Source organism: Pseudorca crassidens, chromosome 16 (assembly GCF_039906515.1).
Source record: "Pseudorca crassidens isolate mPseCra1 chromosome 16, mPseCra1.hap1, whole genome shotgun sequence".
Classification (NCBI taxonomy): Eukaryota; Metazoa; Chordata; class Mammalia; order Artiodactyla; family Delphinidae; genus Pseudorca; species Pseudorca crassidens.
In genome coordinates, this window is record NC_090311.1 from 6,318,620 (window position 1) to 6,344,007 (window position 25,388).

The 25,388-nt window shown below is 46.8% G+C and overlaps 1 protein-coding gene across 2 annotated transcripts in view; it reads left to right on the forward strand.

Moving 5' to 3' along the window:
- Positions 1-25,388, forward strand: part of ADAM12 (ADAM metallopeptidase domain 12) — a 395,851-nt gene that overhangs the window by 265,841 nt on the left and 104,622 nt on the right. For both annotated transcript variants that reach the window (XM_067709072.1, XM_067709071.1), the window contains exons 5-6: positions 2,829-2,905; positions 19,287-19,467. In XM_067709072.1, the coding sequence (XP_067565173.1) occupies positions 2,829-2,905; positions 19,287-19,467 (258 nt within the window). The remainder of the gene's footprint in view (positions 1-2,828; positions 2,906-19,286; positions 19,468-25,388) is intronic.

Sequence of the window (25,388 nt, forward strand, 5' to 3'; positions counted from 1 at the left end):
TTCAAAGTGAATCAAACATCTAAATGTAAGAGCTAAACCTCTAAAACTCGTAAAACGTAGATGTAAGTCTTTATCACCTTAGGTTAGGTAAGGGTCTCACAGATATGGCACCTAAAGCATCAGCAACCAAATTAAGAAAATAGAGAGCTTGGACCTCATCAAAATGATCAGGCTTTGTGCTACAGAAGACATCAGGAAAGCGAAAAGACAACCCCCAAAATGGGAGAAAACATTTGCGAATCATGTCTCTGGTAAGGGTCTAGAATCTAGGGTATATAGAGAACTCTTCCAACTTAACAATAAAAGGACAAAAAAAAAAAAAAAACAAAGAATAGGCAAAGGATTTGAACAGACATCTCTCCAGAAAAGATGCATAAATGGCCACTAAGCATGAAAAAAGATGTTCAACGTCCTACGTTATTAGGAAAATGAAAATCAAAACCACAGTGAGACACTACTTCACATATACTAGGATGGGTGTAATCAACATCATAGACAATAACAAATGTGGGTGAGGGTGTGGACACGTTCATACCTTCATCCCATACACTGAGAATGTAAAATGGTTCAGCTGCTTGGGAAAACTTCGGCAGTACTTCAGGATGCAAACAGAGTCACCATAAGATCCAGCAATCCCACTTACAGATATATAACCATATACCTACCTATAGTGTAGACCCCAGAGAACCAAAAAAATATGTCCACACAAAAACTTGTACATAAATGTTCATGGCAGCATTATTCATAATAGTCTAAAAGTGGAAACAGCCCAAATCCCCAGCAACCGATGAATGGGAAAACAAAATTTGGTATATCCCTACAATGTCATTTTATTCAGCAAAAGAAAAGGAATGAAGTACTAATACTTGCTACAACATGAATGAACCTTGAACACATTCTGCTAAGTAAAGGAAGCCAGACACAAAAGGCCACATTTTGTGTGATTCCACTTAATGTGAAGCGCAATGCAATGAATAGAATAGGCAAACCCATCGAGACGGGAAGTAGTTTGGTGGTTGCCAGGGGTGGCCAATGGGAAGTGTCTGCTAATGGGTGTGAGGTTTCCTTTCGGGGTGATGAAAATGTTGTGGAATTAGATGTGATGGCTGTACAACATTATGAATGTACTAACACCCATAACAGTATGCTTTTAAAAGGTGGATGTTATGGTATGTGAATTTAATCACAATCAGAAAAGAGAACTTGCTCTGATATCAAAATGTTCCTATAGAATAATAGGAATTAAAACAGTGTGGTGTTGGCTCAGGAATGGACAGATGGAGGTTCGCCTCAGTGGACCAGCATAGAGAACATGGAGATGGAGCCACAGACATATGTGGGCATTCGATATCTGACAAGGTGACATTTCAAATCAGTCAGAAAAGGAAAATGGTGGTGAAGAACAGCTGTCTCTTAGTTTGTGGAGAAGGTTGGATGCCAACCTCATACCTCCACAAGAATGAATTCCAATTTAGATTAAATAACTAATTCTAAGAACTAATTCTAAGAAATAGAAGCAAATAAGAGAGGACATATGTATAACGTTGAAGAAAGCCATCTTAAGCAATACACAATATGCATAAATTTGTATAAGAATTGGAAACTCTTGTAATAAATACAATAAAAGATATCGTAAGTCAGTTAAGAAGACATTTCTCACATAATTAATATCCTGAATATATAAAGAACTTCCAGAATCAATAAGAAAAAGTCAAAATAACAAATGTACTACAGCACTCCCTTCCTGTAATTGCCTTTTCAGATGATTCCAAAATTTTGTCCTCTGTTCAGTGACAAAGAGATCATCTTGGCCCCTTTTTCTTGATATGGGATTTCCCTGGCCACTCAGTCCCATCCGGCCCTCTTTCTTAGCAAAGTCAAGGTGGTCTTTGGAATGTTGTCCCTGTCAGGCAGGACAACTGAACACCCTGTCCTGCCCTGGAAAAAGTGATTAACTGTGGTCCTGATTGAAGGAGCTGTGTGCTGAGGCTGAAACCCCAGTGTCCACTTCTCCTGTCCCTTAGAAGACGCAGCCCTTTGCCTCGGGACCGCACGCCGCTGGCATTCAGAGGCCTTGAATGAGGAACACTAAGTGCACTTAGCGTTTCTTGCCAGCCAGCCACTTAACTGGGGCTGCAACATAACATTTGTTCAACAATAAAATTAACCTTGATTCCGGACAGCTATCTATCTTCACTAAGGACGTGTCCGTGCCATGGTTTCTTTTTGCAAGTGACATTATTAAAGAAATGGAATATTGCAGGCATGTCACCCAAGGACTTTGGTCTTAGAAAACCTCTCTATTTTTCTCTCCTGCTAAGAGTCTTTCTGCTCGCAGTTGGGCAGTTCATCGAGGTACCCGCTATCTCTCCTCACCCCCTTCTTCTCATAGCCTTTTCTGTTTTCATAAGCCATAGATTTGGCCTCATTTTATTGCATTTCACAGTGTGCTTAATTACCCCACACGGTTCCTCATCTCATTACAAAGGACAATTTGTAATGCGGAAAATGGCAATGTGATTTGTTCAGCTGCTGGAGTTTGTAAAACCTTCCGCATCAGGGCTTTCCTGAAGGGTGTCAGAGAGACGAGAATGGAACCGGGATGCGATTAGAAACCCTGTTGATAATCTCTAAGTAAATCAGATATTCCTGCCATAGATCCTGGCTGGGTCACGTGGGGCTGGCATGAAACATTAAGACCGCTGGCTGGTTCAATATTTTATGCGAAAGGAAATTCTGTAGCTGAAAACAAGATGATTGGAGGCCATTGGTTTATTGTGAGTGGGCAAGAAGACAGCATGACTGAACCGACTTTCTCCTCCTTTCAGGGTCACTGTTACTACCATGGACACGTGCAGGGCTATTCTGGTTCCACGGTCAGTCTCAGCACTTGTTCTGGTCTCAGGTAAGTGACCTTGACAGTGGCAGCTCTGGCCTTAAGCACAGCTACCGCAGACCACCCCCTTCTCCAACCGCTCTAAAGCACTAGAGTGACGGACCTCGCCCCTGCCTGGCAGAACCGAGGAGCCCTTGCCCGGCAACGTGGAGGGCACCGCAGCCCCCCACTCCCATCTCAGCTCGCCTTTCTTCGCCGCTCCTCTTTCAAGGCTGTTCTCAGGCCTTGTAGGTTGGCTGGGTTTCAGCAGCCAAGGATTTGGGGAATATCTTTTGTTTTTGTGGCTTGATGCCAAACAACTCCCAGTGTTAAAAAAATAGGACATTAGGTATTAGCATTTCAGCTGCTTGCTTAATAAAAATGAAAAGGGCCTCATCTCACTAGGACACAAAGTGAGGGGCTGACTGAGCACAGATCCAGGTGAGCTGAGTACGGGCCTGGGTGGCAGGGGCCCCTGCCCGATGCAGGAAACAATCCCTTCTGCTGCCGAGGACAAGCCAGCCCTGCCTTCCAGTCGCAGCAACCGGCCCCGGCGGGCTCTGTGGGCTCCCCAGGCAGACCAGTCTGTTGACAGATTCCCAGCTGCCTCAGCCTCTTGACTGGGTTTATCTATCTAGTTTGTGAACTAGCAGCTTGTGTCCTCAAAGTCCTGCTTTGCTTTGGCCGCTGCCACCAGAGTGCAGGTCTGTGGAGGGAAGGACGGAGGGCCCGGGACAGCGGCGGCCCAGGGAATGCGGGACTGTGCGCCGTGGGTCTGCGAGTACTGCATGCCATGGCGGAGAAGGAACCTCGGTGCACACCCCGTACACACAACATACACACCACAGACACACAATATACCACATACACCACATTCACACCACAGACACACACACAATATACCACACACACCACACACACACAAAAGACACACCACACACACACAATATACCACAGACACACAATATACCACACACACCACATTCACACCACAGACACACACACAATATACCACACACACCACACACAAAACATACACACCACAGACATACACAATATACCACACACACCACATACACACCACAGACACATAATATGCCACACACACCACACACACACAATATACCACACACACCACACACACAACATACACACCACAGACACACACACAATATACTGTACACACCACACACACAACATACACACCACACACACAATATACCACACACACCACATTCACACCACAGACACATACATAATATACCACACACACCACATACAGACACACACACAATATACCACACACACCACACACAACATACACACCACAGACACACACAATATACCACACACACCACACACAAAACATACACACCACAGACACACAATATACCACACACCACACACACAACATACACACCACACACACAATATACACATCACACACACAACATACCACACACACCACACACAACATACACACCACACACAATATACCACACACACAACATACACACCACACACACACACACAATATACCACACACACCACACAATATACTACACATACCACACATACACACCTTAGCACACACGTACCACACACTATATACCACACACCACAACACACACAGTACAAGCACCACAGACACCCTGTAACACACACACAATTTATCGCACACAACATACCACACATATCAACACAACACACACACAACATGCCACACACAACATACCCCAGGCACACAATGCACCTTGGACAACTCAGCACACTTAACACACTAAACACAACGGGAGCGAAGTGGAGATCAGGGGCCCTGGTCGGGGTTTAGCGACTGTGGATGGAGACAGATGCCCCGCGCAGGGGAGCGGAGGCGGCGCTCTTGGCAGCCTCGCCTCCTGTGAGTCCTGCCGCGCTGTGAGCGTTTACAGGTACTCTTGAATTAATGAGTAATCGCATTGGCGGCTCTTACGGACAGACAGTACAGCCGCTAGTGGACGGAATTCTCCAGAATAACAGCACCTGAGTCTGGCCGCGGCCTGGTCAGCACGCGCAGCCCTGGGCCCGGCTGGCGGCTGGACCGGCCTGAGGGAGGGTGCAGCCGGGCCTCCGGCTGCACATCCCCATGCCCGTCCTTTCCTGGGGCGTCCCTGCCCCACGTGCACACCACACACACAACCCCCCGCCGACCCCCAACACGTGTCCCCCCGGCCGCTGCTGTTCTTCGTGGCGTGGGCCACCTGCGCGCCTTACATGTACGTGAAGGAGGGCAGCGCCGTGTGCCCTGCGGTCGGCATCTGCACTCAGCATCGTTTGGGCATCATCCTTCCTGGCGCGTGAGGGGCGGCCTCTTCCCTCACCACGCACTTACTTCCGTTCCACAGACACCCGCGCTTCCTCTCGTTTTCTCCGCCATGTGCATTTAGGTGGTTTCCAGTCTCTCTCAGCTGCCAATGACCGGCCCCGCAGGCCTCAGGCTCCGTGACCCGGGCGTGGCTCCAATGGAGGCGCCTGAAGGAGGGAAGGGTGTGACCTGCCCAGTCCTGCCGCGTGTCCTGCCAGCGTGCCCGCCCGGTTTCCACTCTGACCCTCAGAGGACGGGGGTTCTGTTTCCTCACGTCCCCCCAGTCCTTGACATACCGGATCCATTTTTAAGTATTTACCATTGGAATCTAACAGTCTGTTCAGAACTGGCTCCCCTGCCCCTTCGCCCGCTCCAGTCCCACACAGGGAAACCACAGCAGCAAACGTGGACTGGGGCGAGGAGGTGATGGGAACATTCAGGAACGCGTCAGGGGGAGGGCAGTTCGAGGAGGACCATGAGTCTCCAGGGCACAGTGGGAAGGTTTGAGGGGCAGAGGGAGGAGGGTGGGATCAGTTAGAGGACTGAAGGGCTGTGTGGGACTAAGGGCCCAGCTCTCCTGGAAAACCAGGCACAGGCACCTGGAGGACACAGAGATGAAGGACAGGGTGGGGTCAGCCCTGCTGGCATCTGGGCCAAGGTGACAGACCAATTGGAGGTAGGCCCTCTGGGATCATCAGATAGACGTCCATGTCCCGGAGCACAATAGCCCAAGCAGTGACCCGTCACTGGGCCTCTCTGAGCGCCAGTTGCCTTGTATTTAAAATGGAGATAAAGACTCTAGCCGAGACTGGTGGTTGTGAAAATAAGTACAATGACCCATAGGAAAGCCCAGCCCTGTGCCTGACCTTGAGTGAGCAGCCAATGGAAGAACCATCAGCCACCTGAGACGGTCTTAACATTCTTTGATTCTGGGACTGGGCCAGTCAGGGAGGTGTGAACATGCCGTGCTTCTGGGTTAATTCCATGCAGAGCTACACTGCTCCTACGAGAGCCAGGTGGAGCACACAGGACCACACACACCTGAGAATTACAGTCACCCCTCTCCTGTGTGGTGTCCAATACACCTGAAAGTAGAGAGTCTCTAACACATACATGGGAAGTCAGAACTTTACTGTCACACCTCTCTGGAACCTAAAAGATGGACCTGTGTTGAAGGCTAGATATTTCCAACCTTCAAATTAACATAGAGGTCACTGTGTGCAAAGAACATAAAAGCTAATTCAAACTGGCTTAAAGACCAAGCATAGAGGTAGATTCATGCTGTCGAAAAGTCCAGAGACGGCTTCAGGTATGACTGGTTACAGGGCCTAACTGATGTTATCAGAATCCATTCTCTGTCCATCTTTGGCCCCTACCTTCTTCTGTGTTGATTTCATTCTCAGGCACTGTTTATTTTTGCGGTGACAGAGGGTCTTCAGGCAGCTCCAGACTTACATCCTCAGAGGGCAAGTAGAAGAAAGGACCCTTCTTTTAAGCTCAGCAAAAGTCCTCAAAATGTAACTTATTGTCCTTCATTGGGTCGTGGGCCCCTCCCTGAAACAATCAGGCTCTAGGCGGGCGGGCTTCAGTAGTTGTGGCACGTGGGCTCAGTAGTTGTGGCTTGCGGGCTCTAGAGTGCAGGCTCAGTAGTTGTGGCACACGGGCTCAGTTGCTCCGCGGTATGTGGGATCTTCCCAGACCAGGGCTCGAACCCGTGTCCCCTGCATTGGCAGGCGGACTCCCAGCCACTGTGCCACCAGGGAAGTGGTGGGTGGGATGCTCTCATTTAACAGGTTATGTGCCCAACCCCTGGGCCAGGCTGAGTGTGAACCACACCCAGCCTCAGGGGCTGGTGCGGGTTGGGGAGAAGGGTGGGTACATGAAGGAAAACCAGAAAAAGGACAGATGAGCGCCAGGGACACACAGAAACTACAGGCCAACTCCAACAACAGCTTCCACATGTTTGTGAAAACTCTAAGCTAGCGAAACTGAGACCAGGCGTAAATGGAGACGTCCGGGTTGGTCTGTTAACTTTCAGGTGGTTTTCATAGGGCATCAAACCCTTGATGGATAAAGAGATGAGGGTGTCTTCAAGGGAATTCCTAATAGCTCCTTTTTACACTAAATAAAACAATCTGCAAACCAGTGACATTAACTAATTAGTTTTAAATTATGAAGATGAACGACTGGGTAGAGTATTCCTGAGTAACATTTAAATAGGACAGATCTGCCCCCTGTGCTTGGCCTTGCCACTTGCTCTCTACTCCCTGTCCTTCATCCCAGGCCTGTCCCCCAAAGGCACAGGTAACTGGCAGGGTCCCCGGTTTCTCCCTCACAGAGGGGTCCATCTCTCTGACCAGGTTCTACAGAGCGTCTGAGTCTCAGGACCACCTCCTGTCTCCGGCACCTGGAGAATGTCCACCCGCCCCACCCCAGGTACCTGGCACAGAGCACAACTTGGCAAAGAGGAATACTGTGAAATACTTATGGCTGGGGTTCCAGGAAGAGTCAGGGGAGCGAGTGCTGCGTCGTCTGGTGTCGACCACCAAGACGGGGTGGGAACACTGACGGAGCAAGCTGCTGCGTGGGGATGGAGCTCCTGAGAATTTTAATTTCCCAGATCTTTGTGCTGTTGTTACAAAAGCAGCAGACCGTGCATCAACAGAGAAATTCCGGAGTTATGTAGTCAACTTCATGATCTTGCGAGGAGAGAATCAGACCAGAGACAAAGCTGTGTTCGATCAACTGCTTCCTGGCAAAAGAATCAATCGCGAGGGGAAATAAAAATGCAACTAGAGGAGCACCAGCCTGGTAAATTTTGAGAAAGAATATAGAATTAAAAATTATGTGAAATATGGTGTGACCCCCAAATACATCCAGAGCTAGGAATGTGGAGGAAAACTCGAGCGTCCTAGGGGATGCATTAATTAGAGCCCAGCAGATTACGGTTTTGCAGAGAAAAAGCAGAGAAGGAACATCCTGCTTTGCTTCAAAAAGGCTGATCAAAGATGGGCAGGCAGGCAAGGAAAGCTCTGTCCTGGAAGAGAGAAGAGAGGAGGGAAGCAAACAAGTCATCCTTCTTCATTTGAAGCTTGAAGGGGAAAAGATAAGGAGAGAGAAACGCATGGAGATCCCAGCAGAAAGGGGGATTAAAGAGGAAACAGCTCTTGAATGGAGGGAATGAAGTGCAACGTGGAAAACAGGTCATAAAAACGAGTGCCGCCATAGAGCTTATCCTTCCTTTGAAAGGACTCCAAGTCAAACGGGAAGTTCGGGCCATAAGTTAGTTTTGTACCATATCATGCGTCTCCCCAAGATGCCCAGCCCTCGTTAGCACGGTGTCCGCGCAGCGTCCATGGTTCTCCTGGTCTCTGTTGTTGCTCTCGCTGCTTCGTGCCTCGGCCCTGCTCCTGCGTCCCTAAGCCCACGAGCATCCCCATGAGCACCAGATGCTCCTTGACACTGTCGTGCATGGGTACCATGTTCCAGTGATGCGGAGAGAATTCTGCCCCTGTCCCAGAGGAGCTTAGCCGCTGTGTTTTGTAATGGGACAGACGTTCAGTCCTGGCTCGCTCCTGCCAGGGCATCCCAATAGCCATGTCCCTGTGTCCTGATCTGATTCACAAACACCACATTGCTGTCCCCTTCCAGCTCCCTGGTTAGAGCGTGAGATCCTTAGTGGGGAAGAGCCTGTCTCTCACCGTTTCTTCCTCTTCTCTTGCTCCACCTCCGAGCTTCTGCTTGGAAATCTGGCATAAGGACTCTTGGGGGTTCACAATTTTGGAATGAGCCAAGAGTTTTCCCATCCCCTGCTGGCATGGTGGTTAAAACGAGGCTTAATTTCTTAGGGAATCACCTGTGCTTTGATCGACTTAAGGGAAGCATTCACGTAACAGATGAGGAAACTGGTATCTAGAGTTGTAAACTAGGTATTCGTTGTAATGACAACTTCATTTTTAAGTGGAGTTTAGGATACCTGAGCACGAGGTGTACACGCACTCACACCTATACACTCACGCTTTTACATGTGCTCTTGCACACAGGTGCACACGCGCAGACACACACACACACACCCCAAGGGTGATGACAAGCAGGCTATGTCATACTTTACTCTTTGCCATCATCACAATTTCTGCTTTCAGGAGGGCAGGGACAGGTGTTAGCGCCACTGCTTTACAGAGCAGCTGAGGCTCGGTCACCAGGAGCCTGGTCCTGATGCTGGAGCTCGGAGCTGCGGGTGCTCACGGCAAAGGATGCTGTCACCCCCTTCCTAGTCACAGCTGCTGTCACAGGAGAGAGGCATCTCGTGCATTGACACCAAGCCTTGGCACGTTCTCGTGCGACGCTCCCTAAGCTGTAGGTAGGTGTTACATCCCTCAGATTATGGTTGAGGAAGCAAAGCCTGGGAAACTGGCTTCCCCAGAGTCCCTCAGCTGTAATGGGCAAAACTCCATCTCCAACCCAAGTCTGGCTGACTCCCTTGTTCCGTATTTGCTCCACTAGATCTTTGGCGCAACTTGGATCCAACCTTCTTTTTCAGCCCCATCGTCCTCTACCCTGAGGAACCCCTCCCCCATTCCAGCCCCACTGTTTTCTACATGTTTCCGGAACATGCCCTACACGTGTCTCACTGCCTTTATCCCTGCTGTGTCTTGGCCTGGGACACACTCCTCTCCCCATCTCTCAGTGGCTTTGGAAGGTTCACCCTCCCACCAAGGCCCAAATCAAATGATGCCTCCTCCACAAAGCCCACCCTGGCCTCCCAGCCACTCCTTGCCATGCGGCTCAACCCTGCCTCGCCTGTTCCATCACAGGCAGCCCTGGCTTCCGCAGCACAGTGCCTGTAGCATAGCAGGCGCTTCCTAGAGATTTGTTCACACCCCTGGGTTAAGGCGCCCGTCCTGCTTTGGCTCCACTTACAGTCGATTACTGTACCTTGTGCTTTCACTACCCTGCTGTAAGGACCTTCAGAATAGGGAACACGTCTGCTCAGCTCTCAGCACTGGCCTTAGATGTGGGAGACGGCACAAGATGCTTTTAAAAATTCAGTGAAATAAAAATACTCAGATGCCAGGTTATTTGGTACCTGAATAAGTCCACACGTTGCTGTGTTCCTTTAATGTCTTGCATTGATTTTAATTATGTAACATAAAGTTTACTGCACCAAGTTTTATATAATGAGATCAAATATAACACAAAATGCAGGGATACTTCTTGCTCCACTACACTATTGAAAAGTAGTCAATCAACTTACTTTTCAAAGGGTAGAATTGACCAGTGTTATGGTCCATGGAATCAGAAATACCATTATAATGAAAGTAATCGTTTGCAATTTAGCCATCAGGCCCTCACAACCATCATTTTTTAAAAAAGAAAGAAAGGAAAAGTTCTGCTTTGATGCAGTGTTGATATTTATAATTTAACAAACACATTGAATTGATCCATTTGAAGACATTGACCAGAAATCTCAGCTGAGAAAGTGAAAAAAGGATCTTAGGAGGAAAACAAGTCAGAGGGAGTGAGGCGAGTGCTCAGCCCTCCTGAAGGACTGGCCATGTCCAAGGATGCCGAGGAGTTGCCCGCCATCCTCCCTGGTACCTCTCAGCTGGACTTGAGTGTTCGCTGATCCGGGTGGATGTGGGTTTTCCAGATGTCACAGCTCAACCTAAATGGCCCATGGCAAAGGGTCTAAGGGGCCAAAAAGTCAGGCACGTGGAGATAAACTTGCCTTTGCTGTCCTGTCTGCTAGGAAAGCAGGGCCCTGGGCCCACCCTAGCACTGTCTAGAACCTGGCACGTTATAGGTGCTCAATAAACATTGGTGGAATATATGTGCCCTCCCCGAGCCATCAAGTGGTCAGTGAAACTTAATCCCAGCCAGTTCAAATTTTAAAAAAATCTTTCAAGTGTAGTAGATCACGTTAAGAAAGAAATTAGCTTAGAGTGGGAGGTGAAGTTAATTTGACCTTGACCTCTGTTCTGTGACCTTCTGCTCCCCTAGCTTCTATGGGGCTGGGCTCGGCTGGCTCCCCTCCACGCCGCAGGCCACGCCACCTCTGGTGAGGGCTCTCCTTCTCCCTTCCTCTTCCTCCATGGAGACATTCATTCCGTCATCCTGTGTAAACATCTGTGGGAGCAACAGCTGCGTTTGGAGCCCTTCTGCACCATCTCCAAGGCTGCTCTGGTCCCCCCCCCGAAGGACCCCCAAGGTCAATCTCAGTTCTCCCAGGCTCTACTCTCATTCAAAATTCAGAATGTCCAAATCCCAACTCCCTGGTCCCCAGACTGGCCCCCCACCCCCGAACTCTTTTCCATTCAAGGTCCAGCCCATCCCAGGCTCCTAGCTTGGCCCCCGGGGGGGATCTCTGATAACCTCTGGCAGTCACCAGCCCCTCCCACGCCCACCCCTTACAGCATCTCCCTCATCCATCTCCCCTTCCCCATTCCCCCGTCGCCACCCCAGAGCAGCCCTCCCTCCCTCCAGGATTTTCAAATTGCGTCGCACCCATGCTTCCTCCACCCTTCCCTTCCCATCCGTCTTACACATTCCAGAAGGTCGTGTTTCAAAAACACTGCTCAAACATAAGTCCCGCCACCCTCTGCACTCAAAACCACACGGCTCCCCACGGCCTACATGTCAGAGCCCCTGTTCACCCACGTGCTTGTGCAACAGTGTTTCCACGGGTGTTTAGCCATCACCTCCTCACACACTGATCACTGCAGCCAGACATCATTTTAATAGGAGGAAGCAAGTTCCGTGAAGTAGTTGTACACAAAACCACACAGGAAACTCGGCAGAAGGGCCCAGGGAATCCTGCAGGGAGGTATGGCTAACCTGGACCTCAGAGGTTATGCTTCAGCCTGGAAGACTCTGCCCGAGGGCTGCCCGGGAACGGTGGGAGCCTTTGGGTGAAGACGTGGCCCCAAAGCAGCTGCATCCCGCAGGCCAGAGGGGTGGCTGCCACCGGTTACAAGGCAAGGAGCCGGTGGATTTGATAGAGGTCCTGGGATGGAGGTGGGGAAAGGCAGAGGAAGAGGGGCCAGCAAGAGACAAGTCCCAGCAGTTGGGAGCTGGAAGTGCATAGAAGACGCAATATTGTCTTCTGCGCAAAGCGTGTGCGGCACGGTGGGTGACGAGGCCACAGGTGCAGCCCGAGGTCTAAAGCCAACGTGAGCGCCTTGCCTGGCATCGACCACCGCCCAGGTCCAGTGCCCGCCCTCCTTCTGTGGCCCCGCTATCCTTCCGCACGTCTCCGTTTCAGCCCCAGTGTTTCTTTCTGAGCACACGCTGACCTTTCTCTCACTGCACTCTTGCTTCTTTGAGGCCGTTCACCTGACCCCTGAGCTCCCCACACCTGCAGGTCCCCCCCATCCTCCAGAACTCCCTTCAAGGCCCCCGTTTCACATGGGCTGTTTGTCAACCATTCCTAGGTCAGCGCTGGGCTGACTGCCCAGCCTCTGGGCAGCGCTGAGTTTCTCTGGCATTTTGCACTTGGAATTCAGCTGCGCCCACCCTGGCATGAGTCCTCGGTGACTCAGGAGAGGGGCTGACCATCCAGAGTGGCCAAAGACAAGGGAGCAGGCTTGGGAGCCGGGTCCGTCTGGGGAATCCTGGCTCTGCCGCTGACCAACTGTGTGCCTGTGTTGGTTTCCTAGGGCTGCCGTAACAAATGACCGCAAAGTGGGGGGCTTTAAGGCAACAGAAATGTCTTCTCTCGCAGTTCTGGAGGCCAGAAGCCTGAAATCAAGGTGTTGGCAGGGTTGGTTCCTTTTGGAGGCTCTGAGGGAGAGTCCATGCATGCCTCCCTCCTGGTTCCTGGCAGTCCTCAGCGTTCCTGGCCTTGTGGCCGCATCCCTCCAATCTCTGCCTCTGTCCACAGGGCCTTCGCCCCTGTGTGTCTGTGTCTTCTCTTTTTTCTGTCTCTTATGGGGACACATGTCATTGAATTGAGGGCCCACCCTAAATCCAGGATAATCTTATCTTGATATCCTCCACTGAATCACACCTGCAAACCCTGTTGTTTTTTTGTTTTTTGCTGCTCCACGCGGCACGTGGGATCTTAGTTCCCCATCCAGGGGATCGAACCTTCGCCGCCTGTATTGGAAGCATGGGAGTCTTAACCACCGGACTGGTGGGGAAGTCCCCTCCCCCTTTTTGAAGGTTTATATTCACAGGTAACGGGAATGAAGACTTGGATATATCTTTTGGGGAAGCACAGAGACCATGGGCTCTCGTCATTGGCTTCCTCTTAATGAAAGGGGCTCATCATACCTGCTTTAGAGGACTGCTGTAAATATTAGAGAAAACAGGCTACAAGAGCCTGGTTCATGGCGGCAGGGAAGGGGAAGGAGTGACTGCTAAGGGTACAGGGTTTGCTTTAGGGGTGATGAAAACATTCTGGAATTAGACGGTGGTGATGTTTGTACAACTCAGTGAATATACTAAAAAACCATTGAATCGCATGCTTTGAAAGAGCGAACTTAATGCTTGGTGAATTATTTCTCAATAGAGCTGTTACTTCTAGAAAGGAGCCTGGCCCAGGGTAACCATCAGTTGCAGCTGCTATTATTATTATTGATATGCCAGTAATAGCTATTCTTTTTTTTTTAACATCTTTATTGGAGTATAATTGCTTTACATTGTTGTGTTAGTTGCTGCTGTATAACAAAGTGAATCAGCTACACGTAGACACATGTCCCCAGATCCCCTCCCTCTTGCATCTCCCTCCTACCCTCCCTATCTCGCCCCTCTAGGTGGTCACAAAGCACTGAGCTGAGCTCCCTGTGTTATGCGGCTGCTTCCCCGATAGCTATCTGTTTTACATTTGGTAGTGTATATATGTCAGTATCACTCTCTCACCTCTCCCAGCTTCCCCTTCCCCCTCCCCGTGTCCTCAAGTCCATTCTCTACATCTGCGTCTTTATTCCTGACCTAACCCCTAGGTTCTTCAGAACCATTTTTTTTTTAGATTCCATATATATGTGTTGGCATCTGGTAGTAATAGCTACCCTTCACATTTTTTATAACAGTTTGTTTTACCTCTTTGGTCATGTCTCCCAAACCTGTTTATGACTTACATTGGAAATGGGAACCATAGGTGAGATGCCTTTATGGGTTCCGTGGGAGCTAGCCTGGTGCTCTGCACGTAGCGGGGGATAATGAATATTTGTTTTGATTATACATGAGTAGTTCCCATGGGAATTACTTATTGAAAATAAACCTGATGGTGCTACCGTGTTCACTAATACTGCTGCCATCACTGGGTATCAAACACAGATGAGGTGGAAGACCGCTTTTACCCGTGAGCTCCTCCCAAAAAGGACTGAAATTCAATTTCATGCCAACTGCATCTCTAACACGATTGGCAGCACAGTTTTGAGCCCCAAAGGCTATTTCCAAGAAAATTCAGTTAGCAATTGAACACAGAATTAGCAAGGTTAATTCCCATTTTTGAATCGTCATCTGATTACAGGTCATCAGAATCCATGTGCCACTACCCTGCTGGCCTGGGAGTAGAAAGAAAGATCATATGAAGAACAACGCCATTCAGCTGTGTTATTGCCTGACTCACGATTGCTTTGGAGATTAAAAACTGAATTTCGAGAAGGACAGAAACTTATCTTGAGGAAGTGTAGGTCCCCTGAGTTATCACTTTGAAAGCTAAGAAAATAGTAAATCTATTTAATATTTAAGCCGTTAAAATGTTAATAGATTCCTCTTTGTTTCCATTGAAGGAAAAACAATAGGGTTTTGAAATTTAAAGTAAGCCTGCCTGTTTTCAAAGCAGCAGCTCCGTTTCTTCGGCCCCTTCCCCTTTGACTTCTTCCTCTGTCACAGTCATCCCTGTTTCGGGCCCTACAACCCTCTCAAGACAGCACGGGAGGGAGGCAGGCAGGAGAGTGCAGGGGCTGAACATCTCAAGCCTCGGATACCTGGGTGGAGGCGGGGTCCCACCTGTACCTCCAGCTACCTGTGTGCCCTCGACAGCAGGGAAAATGACCCGAGCTGTGCTCTATGGGGATCCACTGAGCCTGGATCCTAGGCAGAGTGCCATGAGGGGTGGCCCTCGTCATCCCCAACCGCCCCTCTCTTCTGCTTCTCCCATTCACCACCACTCACTGCCCCGGAAGTTGGCCTCATCCTCCCCTCAAAAGGGCCAGTCTGGTGTTCTCCAGATCCTCTTAATCTCCCCATAGAGAAGATACCCACAGTCTTCATCTTTCCCAAACATTGGCAACTGTCTTCTAACCTCTCTGCCCCTGCTCTACCAGTGGGAAGAGAACCCCACTTTCAAAGTCTGCTGGATTTAAATTCCACACTCTGAGATACTTCCAACTCCAAGTTAACAGCTAAATACCTATGACATTCAACTTAAATTACATTCGCTTATCTAGTTTGGGGCCAGAAAGGGCTGTGAGAACATCAAATTTTCACATCTCAGAAACCCCGAATCCTTGAATTTTGTGTCCACTGTGGTTTCCAGCAATCTCTAGAGCTAAATGATTAATTATACACAAGACAGTCCAAAGCAATTATTTAATTAAGATGTATTATAGGCTGCCAATTGTTTGGAGCAAAGGGAAAGGCTTCACCCCAGTTTCTCAACATCTGGCCTTTGGATGACTTAAAAGATAAAAGGAGATACCAGAACATTTTTATGACTGAGTAACAATTTCTAGAAATTTTCCATTAAGTAGAAAATCTTTTTCGGTCATGTGCTTCTCATGATTAGAACTTGGTGACAGATTTTACTGTAAGTGTTCAGCTTATTGAAATCCAATGCAAAATAGAAAATGTTGCAATGCGAAATGAAATGTCGGTGTCATTTTCTTCTTAGGGCAGGAAAGTCAGCTTTCTAGCCAATCTCTCTTTTCCCCTCAAGGGTATTCATTTTCCACTTTACCCTGGCCTTTCTTTTTTAAAGATCTTTTTCTTAATTTAGGGTTTTTCAAAATCAACTTTAATAAACAGAAATGTCCTACTACCCATTCTAAACTGAGAAATCTAAGTTTTAGTTCATAAAGAACTTTTCAAAGAAAAACATACAAGCCACCCCAGAGCTGATGACCAAAGTCCTGTCTATATGAATAGACCTACTTGGAGATACATGAAGACTGTAGTTTGGGGGGTTGAGAGTAGGGGGCCAGGGTGTAGAAGAGAACAGCTGTATGTAATGACTTTTAATCAATCTGTGGGATTTGAAAATAGCCAAAACTTCTCAGTTACGCCAAACCACACTGGCTCCCCCATCTCTGAACAGTTAAGTGTCGCGATTATTGGTAACACACAGCTTAACTCTCCAGTGTTTTCCAGCTGCCCCATGTGTCTCGGCGCGATCTTCTCAGTTAGGCTGCGGTCATCCTGGACATGATCTTGCTGTTTCTTTCACTGCCTGTAACACTTCACAAAACAGGGCTAGTGGAGTAAACCAGCTGAATAATAATGAACTGATCAGCTTGGATGGGTTCACCGGTCACGTTCACAATAAATATTTGCCAAATCAAGCCTTTTCCTTCCATACTATTTGAGGATTGAAATACTGTTGTCCCGTTAAAATTTAAGAACGATTAAATAGTCACCTATAAATGGGCCATCAATAAGCATTGGATGAGTGAATGGCTGAACAAATGAGCAATAGTGGATGTTATAGGAGCACCTTTCAGGCTCCATCCTTTGGAAACAAGCTCAGATCGTCTGAAAGAAACTGGTGGAGCGCCCGACTTTTTCAGCTGTTGCTTGAGGACTAAGCTATTTCTTTTTTTTTTTTTTTTTTTTTTTTTTTGTGGTACGCGGGCCTCTCACTGTTGTGGCCTCTCCCATTGCGGAGCACAGGCTCCGGATACGCAGGCTCAGCGGCCATGGCTCACGGGCCCAGCTGCTCCGCGGCATGTGGGATCTTCCTGGACTGGGATACGAACCCGTGTCCCCTGCATCAGCAGGCGGACTCTCGACCACTGCGCCACCAGGGAAGCCCTAAGCTATTTCTTAAATCCTTGGAACTGATGCCCTAAAACCTGGAGCCCACGGACCTCATCCATAGTCCGGAATCTCCTGAAATTTTCTGCAAAATACTGTGGATCTATGTAGATGTGAATTCTTCTGGGGAGAGTATAAGGAGGCTCATGTCTCAAAAAAGGCTGAGTCACTGTGTTAGAAGCATCTATTTACAATCAGATGAATTTTGCATGAAAATTGTATGCATTTATGATTGCGGTCAACTTGATCAATAACAGAAGTTGCTAGATGTGTGGGAACTCTTAGAACTGCTAGTTTACTGTTACCCAAGTTCTCATTTCTCTAAAGAAAAAACTGATTTCAACATCAAGAAGAGCCTTTTTAAGTTAAAGTACTTCTTATTCCACATTGGAAAAGAGAAAGGAAAACCAGTGTGTAGGCCGATGTTCCCCCATCACTTAAAGAAACTGACATGGCTCATTTCCAGGAAGGAGGACACAGCCTACTGGAGCTCTGTCCTGCTCCAGAGGTCAGACATGCCTTGGGATCCATGGCATAAGGCCACCTCTGTCTCTGCAAGTTAAAATATTTAGCAAATGTGTCCTTTTTTTTTTTTTTTTTACATCTTTATTGGAATATAATTGCTTTGCATTGTTGTGTTACTTGCTGCTGTGTAACAAAGTGAATCAGCTATACGTATACATATATCCCCATATCCCCTCCCTCTTACGTCTGCCTCCCACCCTCCCTATCCCACCCCTCTAGGTGGTCACAAAGCACCGAGCTGATCTCCCTGTGCTATGCGGCTGCTTCCCACTAGCTATCTATTTTACATTTGGTAGTGTGTATATGTCCATGCCACTCTCTCACTTCGTCCCAGCTTACCCTTCCCCCTCCCCGTGTCCTCAAGTCCATTCTCTACGTCTGCGTCTTTATTCCTGTCCTGCCCCTAGGTTCTTCAGAACCATTTATTTTTTAGATTCCATATATATGTGTTAGCATACGGTATTTGTTTTTCTCTTTCTGACTTACTTCACTCTGTATGACAGACTCTAGGTCCATCCACCTCACTACAAATAACTCAATTTCGTTTCTTTTTATGGCTGAGTAATATTCCATTGTATATATGTGCCACATCCTCTTTATCCATTCATCGTTGATGGACATTTAGGTTGCTTCCATGTCCTGGCTATTTTTAGTAATGCTGCAATGAACATTGTGGTACATGACTCTTTTTGAATTATGGTTTTCTCGGGTTATATGCCCAGTACTCCCACAAATTAACTAAGTAAAATACCAAAAAAAGCATACTTTTCTTTAATTCTTTTTTTTCGAAGTATAGTTGATTTACAATGTTGTGTTAGTTTCTGTTGTACAGCAAAGTGATTTGGTTTTATGTAAATATATATATAAATTATATATATTATATATATGTTATTTTTCAGATTCTTTTCCATTATAGGTTATTACAAGATAATGAATATAGTTCCCTGTTCTATACAGTAGGACCTTGTCATTTATCTGTACTGTATATAGTAGTGTGTATCTGCTAATCCCAAACTCCTAATTTATCCCTCCCAATCCCTTAGCCTTTGATAACCGTAAGTTCAAAAAAAGCATAGGTTTATACTTAACCGTATTTCAGAATCCTTTCAACTATTTAGGAAATTTAGTTGATCAGGATGAATAATTCAGGTGTAGGAATTTTCCTTTAAAAAAAAAAAAAAAGATTTCCCTCCTGAATCATGTCTGCTGATCCAGATCTAGTTATTTTCTAAGTGGATGAAACATCTTTTCTGTCAACTCTTCTCCCCAGCAGTATATCCTTGAGAAGTAAAAAACAAGCAAACGAAAAACGTAAAGACTAAACACAGTCGATTCTTTACCATAAAATATTTGAAACAAAAAACTTCGCAGACTTGGTTTTCAAAAGATTTGCAAAAATAAATCAATGCAAACATATGGCACAGGAATGTCCTTTCTAATTCAGACCTGAGAATATAAATAAATTGGTATTTCTCCTTTTATTCTCTGAATAAGAACTGGGTTTTAGCCATGAACAAGAAACTGCCCTTAAAAGTTACCTAATTTTTCTTCTTTCTTTTTCAACAGGGGACTTATTACATTTGAAAATAAAACCTACATTTTGGAGCCAATGAAAAATGAAACCAACAGATACAAACTCTTCCCAGTGGAGAACCTGCAGAGCACCTGGGGACCCTGTGGATCAAACACAACGGGCCTCGCTATGCATGACAGGCTCCCACCGCCCTCCCAGACCTGGACAAGAAGGGTAGGAGGGAAACCCCACGTGGTGTCTCTGGGGAGCTGGGGGCTCCAGCTAGGGACACCCACTGCTAGGCCGTCTGGAGAACTTTTGCCATTTGTGTCTGAGGGCTGGAGTTATTACCCAGTTTACCTGGAGGTGGTTGCTATGATGTGGGCAGAACATAATCCGACACTGAAAGCTCCGTCGTTGTATTAAACGTCAGCCTCAGACTCATTAACCTATGCGGGGTGGAGTTGAGCTCAGAGGATACAAAATCATGTCTCCGGTGAGAAACTTCTGGGCCTAGACCCAGGAGTCTGCCCCACCGTTGGGCCCCTCCATGGTACACAGAACTGAACCGGAACCTCCACACCCTTGGGCAGCTCTCCCCTCTACAGGAAGAGACAGACAATATGGAGTTTTTACCAATGCAAAATTAGGGTCTTCAGAATAAGACCCTATAATTAGGGTCTTCATTAGGATTTGCACAGCATTCCCTGCCACTGCCCACTCGCCTGCCCTGGGTCTTGGTCCAGCAGTGTGGCTGAGGGGTGGTGTTTACCCCCAGTCCCTACTAGGGGGCGCCTGTCCCACTCCCCTCGAGGGGTCTCTGCTTCCTGGCCACCTGCCCCTGGGTCTGCTCATCACAGGTCTTCCCTTCTGCTGCAGGACTGGAGAGAGTAGTTGCCCTAATGGAGTCTGGACCACAAATGTCCCCCCCGACTAAGAGGTCCCCCCCTGGTGCAGCACCAGGAAACCTGCACCCCGAATGGCTGCCTGACCCTTTTACATCAGTATCACGTGGGCTCCACAGACCACAGCAGAACTCTTAAAAAGGAGTAAGGGTAGCCACATCTGGCTGGAGGCCCTGAACTCAAAAGACTACAACCCGATAGGAAGTTATAGACGACTTCCTGATTTTTCATCTCTATCTTTCCTGTTCTTCTGTTGACAAGAAATGAAGAATTCCTAGATATGATGTCACTTAACGATGTGCTTATATTTGATGGTCTGGGGGCATGTTTTCAAGGTTCCATTTGACACCCTTTGTCCTTCCTGACTTTAATTTGAGCGTTACACTGCTTACCACTCAACACTTCATAAATATTGTGCCTCTTTTTATTCCTAATCATTTTTCTCAATTCAGACAGTAAACGTTATCCTAAGCGATTTCTTCTCCTTCTTAAAATTTTCCTCCTACCTGTGGAGAGGTGTGTGTTCCCCTAACCTGCTTTTAACTGAACTGCTTTAGGACTTTCCATTTTAACTTTACATTCATTCTTTCCATCCTGATTCCACCTATATGACCCTAACTTCCTCTGTTTGTTAACATGCTCCCAAGGTTTTCTGCAGCAGGTGCTTGCAACCTCTTTTTTTCTTGTTTTTCCCCATCACACCCCGTCAGGCACTGTGGCTGACTTTGACGTTGACACTCAGTAGTGGGGGCTGAATCTCAATCCCCGAGAAAAGGACTTGAAAAGTGCCCCCACCTCCACCATCAGCAGAAACTTGACAGAATCTCCTTCCTGCTCTCCTCCCCTGAGCCATCTTAGAGTGACAGATTTAAGAGACGGAATCCCAAAGACCGGCCTCTGTGGTCCCAGGGCATGTTTGTTTCACGCTTACTCTTGCCTTTGATTCCAGACCTCAGATAAGATGTGATGAGGCCGTAGCTTTCACAGTCATAAACAAGTAGAACATTTGCATTCTGTTTTCCAGGCATCTTGATTTGAGTACCTTGTTGATCACACGTTATCCACCTTGTGCGATGTATAACTTGACAGTTTAAACGGCACTCAAATATGTTTGCCATCTCATTTGGAAGTCAGTCCTGACTTGGTCAGGCCTTGCCAGCCATATTTTAATTCTTTAACTAAGCTTACGGCTCCCTAGAACTAGGATTGGCACAGTAATTTCCAGTCATTTTGACGTGTAGAGAGATGGAGAAAACCTGAATAACAATGTTGTTTTGTTAATTATGATCTGCAAGTGTAAATGAACCTTTAAATTGTAAAGGGGAGGCATTGCATGCACTTCAACACCGTTCTCAATATTCCTCTCCAGAAATAGTCGGGATTGTTTTTACGGAAGAGAAAATGTCTCTGACTTAAAGCACATCTATATTGTGAAAACAATACAAAAAACAATTTTCAAATAAGTGGAATATGTGAGAATGGAAATTATACACAAGACAGTTTGGGGCAGTACCTTTGGGAAATATGAAAGGGAAATGCTCATGTTCTATGCCCCTTACCTGCCAGACTTAACACTGCCTTTATTTATACTCAAAAATCAGTGTAACTGCATCGAACTCATCTAATTTATGCACTGCAGCAACTGCATTTGCTTTTTCCCAGCATTTTTCTGCCCCTACTAAATGTTAACTATTGCACAGATTGGCTTGCAGACTGAGATTTTTCTGCAGATGTGTGTGTTTTTCTTCGACGAGCAGCAGGAATAAATCTGCACTCGGGGTATGCACTGGCTATAAGATAAGCTTGAGCTATTGTTTGTCATTTTTACAAGGCTTTACATTAGATTTTAGTGAGAACCCAAGTTGCTTCTGGAAGGGTGCCTGCAGTCACAGGGCTTCCTCGCCGGTTCCCTCCTCTGCAGCTTTTCAAGTCCAGCCTGCAGAGCCCCAGCCACTCAGCCCTCCTGTGACTGATCCCTCCCTGTCCATCAGCTGTTCCTTCAAAAATGCAAACGAATTTTAACAGAAGCCTGAGCAGACTCTAAAGAAGGTGAAGGCCATAAATCTGCTACCGGAGAAAAATCACATAATACATCCCGAAGGCAAATGTAAATTACTTTTGAATTATCCTCTCCAGGGATTATCTGGGCTATTGTTCCCCTCCACCAGTATGTATAATTAGGAGTCAAATGTAAAAGTCAGTGCCTTCTCTAGAAAGCCACGTTTGCTTGGGCTACTGAGTTCAAATAGGACATCTGGTCAGGGAGACCCCATAGTTTCCTCAAAGGCAGCCACTCTGAAATGAACCAGGGCTGTTGCTTTTGGGTTTCTAGACAGGCTGCCATATTGGTTTAACAGAAGTCACAGTAGTGATGGTGGGAGTAGTGTTAACAGTAATGTGTATTTTCTGTAGAGTCTAGTAATAGTTGAATATCTGCAATTGGCCAGAACCACTGGAAAACTTGTTAATTAGAGCAGACATGTTTAATTTTTCTCTAACATAACCACCCTCACCTCTGTACCACCTCTAAGAGGCCATACATACCAAGTTCCTTTACTGCCTCGGTCGTTCTTAAATCTTGGTGGATAACAGAGCCAGCACTGCTATTGCTTCCTTGGCCCTGAGCTCTGAGCATCTCTCAGTGTGAACCGAGGTTCCAAAATATCCAGGTGTGGATTCCTATTGACTCTTGTATCGACTGAAACTCTAGATGAGTAAATAACAGCTCTCACTTCTGCCGCTGGCGTTTTAGACTCAATTTCAATACTTTGCATCTGTCCCCATTAACATTCAGTTCATCAGATTCAGCCCATTCTTCCAGCATTTGTCTCGTTTGCTTGCTGGTTCTGCAGCCTGTGTTATTAGCCAGACCTCAGAGGCTGTACCCCACGCAGATATGATCTGTGCGCTTGGTCCCCATGCAAATCGTTGGTAAGGATGGTAGAGATGACCTTTCACAGCAGAGACAGGACTCAGTTCATACCTATTCATAAAGTGGCCTTAGAGGCAAGGCACGGAGCCTGGCTTGAGCCAACGATGATCTTTCTTTACTCAGAGGAAGTTAAACCAAACTTCTGATTCATCAAATTTGCTGATCTTACCGTCTATGGAAATGGTCCTGGTTGCATTGTTATTGTTTTGTTGTTGTTATCGTTTGCTTAAAACATCCAACTTGAATCTGTTTGCCTGTCTCCATCCTTACAGCCTCAAACTGTTACCTGCGCCCTCCACTTCCCCTATGGTCCTCCAATAATCCATTCTCCTCCCAGCAGCCAGAGTGATGTGTAAAGAACCTCACATTCAAGGGTCCCCCACTGCTCTCGATAATTAGATTACCGGCCAGCCTCCTCGCCATGGCCCCTGTCCTCTGTCTCCATCTTCAGCCACATCTCATCCACACTTTTCCCTCACTCATCAGACGATAGCCATCCTGCCCACTGGTACGACACTCCAAGCTCTCCCCAGCCTCAGGACTTGTGCTGTTTCAGGGACCTGGCCCATAGGAAGAGAGAGTTGCAATGAGAATTTATTGTCACCCTCATCTCGACTTGTTTTCTGACTCGGGTTGAGTTAAGTTCCCAATGCCAGAGTTCTTGTTGTAACATGTGTAGGGGTCATTCTCCCTGAGAGCTTGGCTGTGATGACTTTGAGAGGCCCAGGAACAGCTTCCCGCTTGCGCAAGACTCAAAGAACCCCTCGGTCTGCACCTCGGAGTAGAGAACGGTTGGGCCATTCTCAGAGGCTTATATACTCTTATCTGTTTGGGGAAGGGCTTTTGTGTATCATCACGCTCCCAAAATGAAAATTCAATCAAGCAACCAGTTTCAAGTGTTGCTCTGTATATCAAACATTTTAAATATGATTTTTTTTAACCGGATAGCCCAGATAGGTGGGAATCATGTGGAGGTAATTTAAGCCTCTCTGTGTGTGCAGCTGAGGGAAGAAGGAACCTTTGCGGCCATGAGCCAGCCACTCCCCCATGGCTTTCTATTATTATGTGGTTAGGTTTCTCTCTGAGCTAGCAATTCTCTGCATTCATGAGAAAATTTGGACTTCTCTGAAAACTGCAGAGACAGGAAAATTGGGTTCATGTGTTTGTTTTCATTATCTGGAATTGTGTATTTTCTAAATGATGATCCAAGGCCATTTGGAAATATCCCCTGGTCATTTATTTCACCCCTTTGCAGTCTGAAAGGTGTAAACATCTGAACAACCAGGGCTCTCCCTATGAGTTTTTCAATGGGAGGCTAGTTTATTTTTTCTTTAATAGAGCTATATTTTCTTCTGTAAGATGAGCTGAATCTGTTAATGGTAAATCAGGAAATTATGGGGGGAAAAGAGGCTTCTGCTTTCCAAACCTGAATAAGGAGAAGGGACAAGATCTTCACACTTCGAGAAGGTGTCTCATTTTGCATAAACCAGTGGGTACCGCTGGGGCTAATCTTCTTTCCTCTGTGTGTACGTCGTTTTCACCGTAAAGCATGCCTACAACGTATAGTTACAAAGCTTAACTTTTGTCCCTTGTAACGTTGTAAAAGTATGAGAAATTATACCTTTCATGGTGCTTTATTTTTCCTTCCTCCATAAGGTTTCCAGATTTCTTTAGGGATACCTAAATTCATGAATCAGCACAGCTGGGCCGCAAGGAGGAACACTGCTATGATACAAACATTTTTCCTGTAAAAATCTGTTTGGAAGATCCCGGACTGATGGGGATTTGTTTTATAAAAGATGTTTCCCTCAGGATTATGTGACTGGAAAGCTGATTCAAAGCATGCCTTGGTCATTTTTGCTTTTGTCTGAAAGCGTGGTTATAACATGCAAGTTTTCAACATTAAGCAGTGTGTGTAGTTAACTCATACAGCAGCGATATCAGTTATGAGGACCGAGACCAGTTCAACCCTCATTTCCTCCGACTGCATTTTATTGCAGAAACTGAAGGCTTTGTTTTTTGTTTTTAATGTTTGCTTCTTGAGACCACCCTCCATGAATTGCTTTTTTTTCTCCTGAAAGTGCCTTTGGGATTCTCCCAGTAATTCATGGAAGAGTACAGATGTTTTTTGAAGAAACATGATTAAAATGTCACCCACTTCAGAGGCTGCCTTGATTTGGGAGGGAGTTCATATTGGGCTGTCTGCATCATCTTCAGCCCCTATCCCTTGATATACAATCTCTGTCTTCTCCTCAACTATCGCACTCCTACCAATCCTTTTTCTCCAGTGGCATGTTTCAGTCTATTTTTTTTTTTTT